General features: G+C 35.7%; 1 protein-coding gene across 1 annotated transcript; it reads left to right on the forward strand.

Moving 5' to 3' along the window:
• Positions 1–1715: 1715 nt before the first annotated feature.
• LOC145975120 (uncharacterized) lies at positions 1716–6103 on the forward strand. Its single transcript, XM_083105298.1, has 2 exons — positions 1716–3136; positions 4133–6103. Exons 1-2 carry the CDS (start codon positions 2939–2941, stop codon positions 4364–4366), a joined length of 432 nt encoding a protein of 143 aa, XP_082961424.1. The 5' UTR covers positions 1716–2938; the 3' UTR covers positions 4367–6103.

The raw sequence follows: 6103 nt of genomic DNA on the forward strand, positions 1-6103 counted from the left end.
GTGATAAATTGACATCTTTACAATCAATATTTTTTTTAAATTAATCATTGTTACAATATGGGATACCTAATCAAAAATGTTAATTACGTAACTAACCTGCAGTTGGAATTCGATTTACATTCAAAATATTAATTAAATTTAAATCTATCATGTAAAAAATTAAAAACGAAAAATCAACTTGCAATAATCGAAATATGAAGATGTTAAATATTTGAAAAAAAAAACGAGACTTGATCTTCTTTTTTAGAAAAGATTGTATTTTAAAAAAAGAAACATTTATCTTTTTTCTATTTACATTTTTAATGATTACTTATTAATTATTATACAAATTTTTACATCTAACGATCTTCGAAGTACTTCTGAGATCCACGAGGATTCTCGTAGATTTCGAGACGAAAGGTGTTCAGCACGAGCCGCGATCGTTTCTTCCGGACAGCTGCCGCTACTTTTCGAAAATAAATGTGGGCCTCGCCACGTGCAAGGGTCTCTACGCTTTTTTCCAATTTTAATCAACTATCCCGATTATTATTTGTCTCGACGAGTGGAACGCGGCTCATTAGCACGATTCCCTCCTTCTCTATGATTGTATAAAATTAGTGAAGCGAGTAGATGTAGCGAATCTCCTTTGCCCAGTCTCGTCCACACCGTTAGTAAATTCCGCGTTAGCAGATGTATACTTCCGGCAGCTGTAAAAATGATGTCGTTTACGGGTGCACGCGCCCTCGGCGAGACAATGCGTGCCGATTGGCCATTAGGTCCCCGCATCTGGCGGGATTTCGAAGGATCAATTTTCCACGCGGAGGTATCAATTCGATGTTCGATTTTATCGGACAAAAGGAGAATTGGGTTTTGATATAATTCTTCCTTTTATCTTGCGACGTCTCTTTACGACTCGAAAAGAATTAAGACATCTCTTTAAGTCGATTAAATTTTCATTAACAAGCTATTTATTATTATAATATTTCGCACAATTTTATTGGATAGTTTATCACAAAATTTGCAACGTTTTCTCATCAACTGCACCAGCCTCAATGTGTCTCCTTCTTTCTCTCTCTCTCTCTTTCTCTCTCTCGCTAGCAGATGCGCAAAACAACGGTCGTTTATTATACTCAAGGAAAGATGGAACTTTTTTTTAATATCTTCTCCATCCTCTTGATCCACGGCATGCTGCAACCAGCTGTGCGGTGGCGCACAAACTTTTTCCGCTGCTTCAGCTACCGAGACAATTTTTTGCATTAGCCGGAGCGAACTCTTCGAGTTGCTATTAATAAATTTTATCGCATGCATCCTATTATATAAATCGCGACTTTAGTTGAATTATGTGCAATTAATTTCATTTTCTTTTCTTTAAAATTCTTTTAAGGTACGAATATAAATATACAAAGATATGTAAAAAAAATATAAATGTACATCGCAAGATTAATTATTATTCTTGCATTTAATATATATAAACATTTCGTAGCATTTCGAAGTTTTCACATTAAGAAATCTTAAAGTGTAAAAGTAAAAATTTGTAAATCATATTTATAACATATCATCTATATCAATAAATCTATGAAATACAGTTTATCGAAGATGTTTCCATTATATTGTACATGGTTTAAACATAATGATATAATTTTAGTATTTTATGATGTCACGAAAAACCAACAAATTGGATTCAACGAATTGGATTTCATAAAAGAAATATAATATAATATTTATACAATAATGTTTATTTTCTCGTTTTATCAGTATAAAATTCAATTCGTTGAATCCCTTGTCAATTTCCAGCGGTATCATGAAATATTATGATTACGTAATGCGGGATCTATCGCGCATCTGCATCTGTCAGTCGCCGCTGGTCAGTTCACGGACGAGCCAATTCAGCCAATTTACTCGATTCCCCCGGCGTTGCTACAATGGACCGCCGACGTGGCTCGCTTGGCTTTTTCTTGTCTTCAACGAGAATTGAGATCGCCACGGAATATATAGTCTTTAACTAAATACGCGTCACTTAAGGCTCTGCCTATTATTGTCACAATTCCTGTCCACAAAAAACATCCCCGCATACGTGAGAAATATTGAAGATCTGCCCCTGTCTTTCTTTGAAATCGCCCGTATCCTAGAGAAATTAATTCCGCTCGATAAAGAGTGAAAGTATCTCGCCCGATAATTGTTATTTATTTATATTTAATGTTATGTGGTGTCTCTGTACTCGATTATTCCTTTCTCTATTTTTATACGCGGTTTTTGTAAAAATATTAGGAGTCCTGTTTGTGAATTTTATTTATTCTGAATTATACAATCTGAAATATAATTTAAAGTTGAGGACATATGATGATATAAAAAAGTCCTTTTTTCATATTTATATAAAAATAATGTCAAAAATTTAGTTTTACGTTATCCATATTTTAGATCGATTGTGATGCAATTCTATTAGTTAGAAATGCAGAATCAAACCAACGATCATAAATAATAAAGAAATGAGAATTAATTTCTCCGTCAAGCACATTTGCAATTCAAAGAGATTGTTCGTGACGTTATGTTGAAATAGATGGTTACACAATTGAGCTTGATTATATATATATCTCTTCACTGAAACATGATTGTACGACACGGAGAAACGATGGCTATAATAATCCTGCAAATGCGCATAAAATGACTCGTAAACGTGCATCGATCGAAAGCTATTCAACGAGCGCTCCGTTAAATATCGGAATCTCGAGGCCGATATCTCGCCGAACAGAATTCAACCGAACCGGAAATCGAAAATAGGATCCCCGCGAATCGCGTCTGCGACGAGGGGACAACGGAAGAGAATGAAAGAGGTGGATACCCTTCGGTTGTCACCCAGCACACCCCCTCCGCCGTCCCCCTCCCATACGTGGAGGCCACATATGTAGGTTCTGGGCACGGAAGGCCAGAGGGGGGAAAAGTCATCGCGGGGATCCAGCTGATGGTCGACGCGTTGGTCGGGCTTCCTCAGTTACTGTTGGACCACGCGCCAGTCCGGATTGCGCACACGTCCCGCTGGCCAAATCCGGTCGGACACCATCGGAATCTCGCGGAGGTCCAAACAACGCACACCCAGCGACTTCTTGGACCTTCTTGGGCCGCGGGATCGCGAAGAGCCTGCGAAAATCGAGCGGCGGAGGTAAGCAAAGGTGAGAGGATGATTACGAACGCGAAGCGAATGTTTTACCGTCCCGTTAGTTAATTAACGGGACGGATTAATTGGATAACGGGTGTTTGAGGATAATGGGTAATAGATTTTTTCACTCCTTGGCGAGATATCGAGTTGAGTTCACAGTATTCGATACAAGTAACTTTATTGGATTTTACCTATTGATGAATAAAGCCAGCAATTTTAGCTCATTATTTTTTAGCTGAGATATTTATTAGTCATATTTGTTCGTTTTACGACCCCAAGTATTATTCACATTTTATTCATCTATGTCGATTAATTAGTTATTGTAATTGATTAGAATTGATCGTATATAAACCAGTGAATAGTTGATAATCTAAAATTAAATATGTAGGTAAAAAAAAGAATAAGTATATGCAATAAAATGGGAAATGATCCGATTGCGATGTCGCGATTGGGTCGCGTTAGATTGTTGAACTCTGCGTTGATTAAAGTGACGCAGGGGTGACGCAAAATCTGACGATGGGGATGGGCATCCTTAGTAACAGTGTAATGCCGTTCGAGTATTGATTTCAGACACAAGGTTTAGGGTAGCGTTACATGTGTCTACAACACATTCTACAAACATCGGTCACACTCGATATACATATAAACCCCCTTTGGAATTTTCTTCCGCACGATTGGCAAGCTAATCTGGTATAATTAAAACACACGCCATTGAAGAATACAAAGTAAATCTTTTGCTAATAAATTTTTCTCACGTTTTTCTTCCCATAAATTAATTGCAATGTTATTTGCTGCTCCTAAAATCAACAAATTGATATTGTTTATTGTAAGTTATTAAAAATTAATTATATATAATTAATTAAAAATTAATTATATTTATTAAAAGAATTTATGGAAAAATCCAACAACCTTTCTAGGATTAATAATAAAACAACGCACGCGTAATTTTACGTCACGAAAAATCTCGACAAAACAATCATTCGATCGCGGGCTTTGCAGATGATACCGGATACAGAAGCAGTGTGTCAGACTTCCGAGACTGCGGTTGATACCAGCGGCGATACGTACGAAAAGATCAAGGACCGACCGGAAAAGGAAGTGGCATCGGTCACCGCCTGGAAGCGATATCAGCGACTGGTAGCCGCGATGGAGTCCCAGGGCGGCGAGTTCAACCGGAAGTCCCTGATCGAGGCGATCTTTCGCGGTAGCGATCTCGTCTATGCCAGTCATTGATCGACGGATTAATCGAATATCTCGTGCAATTCTGTCGATCGACACCAAAGTGCCAGTATAAAGTCACAATGACGTAAAACTCGCGTGATCTCGCAAAGATCGAGAAGAAACATGTCACCTTGAATCTTCTCGTGTTTGAGCATTTGAATATTTTTGCAAGTTTTACGAAGATGATATTTACATTGATCCTTTATAGAAATATAATAATAGATTATAAGAAATTATTTTATGGATCTCTATAAAGGATTAATAGTTGCTAGACTCATTAGAAGAGAGCGATTATTCTTGCAATCAATTGTCGTTCAAAGATTAATATATATCAAGAGCCCAATCTGTTTTAGTAATATGAAAAATTGATGATTTTCAGAAATATTTTTAGAAGAATATTAAAAATTGATCTATTTTTTGCGATTTTATATTTCTATTTATATATTTCTATTCTTTTATGTTTCTATTAATGTTTAAAGTACGTCAATATTTTAAAATCATGGCTATTTAGCTTTTTTTGTCCAATAAATTTAAATTTTTGCACATCTATTTGAAGACCCGAGTCTTATAACTTCGTCAATTTTGGAAATTTTTCAATAAAACTTGAAAAAAAATCATATTTTCAAAAATTCTTTAAACATATTTTCAGAAAATATAAAAAAAATTGAATTTTTGTATTCTCTAAAATAGATTAGGCTCTCAATTAAATTTTTATCCGTAAGTGGATGTTTACGCAAGGCTATGTTTTATTATTTTCAATGTAATAAAAATCGTTATTATGTGATGACGTTGAGAGTAGGTTGTAAAAGCGCAGTTTAACGCGGGTAAAATGTGGCTGTGTATCATAGTTTGACGTCGCGAGCGCACTATTTTTAGACTTTTAGTGCGAGGAGAATTTATTGTGGTTCCGGAAGGCAAATGCTTATATGTAAAACGTATCATTATATATATACGGGTGTCCTTGGAGAAGAACAAACAAAGCCAAGTCTTAGCAAGGCAGGTGCTCTCATTAACTCATTAATACTCATTAATATTCTGATTAACGTTCAAATCTAAATTGTATTAACAAGTCGAACGAGTTATTCTAATCTATATCTGATATATTTTCGAGTAGAAATAAAGCTGAATTACTATATAATGTTACTGTATAATGGAAGCGAACATAAAAATGGCGAGGAAAATGAAGGATAGCGTGAGAATGTCCTCGAGATGTGAATCTTTTAAAATCTAGAAATCACTAGAAATTTTTGCAATCGTCCAATTTCTGAAAAAAAAGAAAAATTCCCGACGTCTGATTATGCGATTCACAATTCGCGAATGTGAGCGAATCCGCCGCGTTTCTACGCCACTGATTAACGCAATCGTTAAATAGAGATACGATCAACAATGCCAAACCGTGTATTACTAGTCAATGTGTGCATAATAAATCGCAGATAGAATAGGATAGATTTAATTAAGCAATGGTGACGATTATGATTACGGCTCTATCACGTGACAGATGATGGAGGGCGTGTCTGTAATCTATCACATGAGCTCATGCTCGATCTTGCCAGTAACACTCGTTACGTGTGATAAAAAAAGAGAGAAACGCGACAGAGACCAAAGTTAATTAATTATGTAAACATAAAATGATTACATTGTTGGTAATCAAGACGAGAGATTAAGACATAATCGAACGATATGTAAATGTACCCAGTCTCTTAAAATTTACAAAGAGAAATAAGTTGAATAAATTTAACTAAGAATAAA

The sequence above is a fragment of the Camponotus vicinus genome, unplaced genomic scaffold, assembly GCF_025532165.1.
Source record: "Camponotus vicinus isolate PSW18456_S1 unplaced genomic scaffold, iyCamVici1.0 SCAF_7, whole genome shotgun sequence".
In the NCBI taxonomy this organism is placed as follows: Eukaryota; Metazoa; Arthropoda; class Insecta; order Hymenoptera; family Formicidae; genus Camponotus; species Camponotus vicinus.

Bases quoted from the DNA above. Each gene is read 5' to 3' on its own strand.
- LOC145975120 (XM_083105298.1), top strand. From the start codon at position 2,939: ATGGTCGACGCGTTGGTCGGGCTTCCTCAGTTACTGTTGGACCACGCG. The intron at 3,137-4,132 runs GTAAGCAAAGGT...CGGGCTTTGCAG, and splicing joins GCGAAAATCGAGCGGCGGAG to ATGATACCGGATACAGAAGC.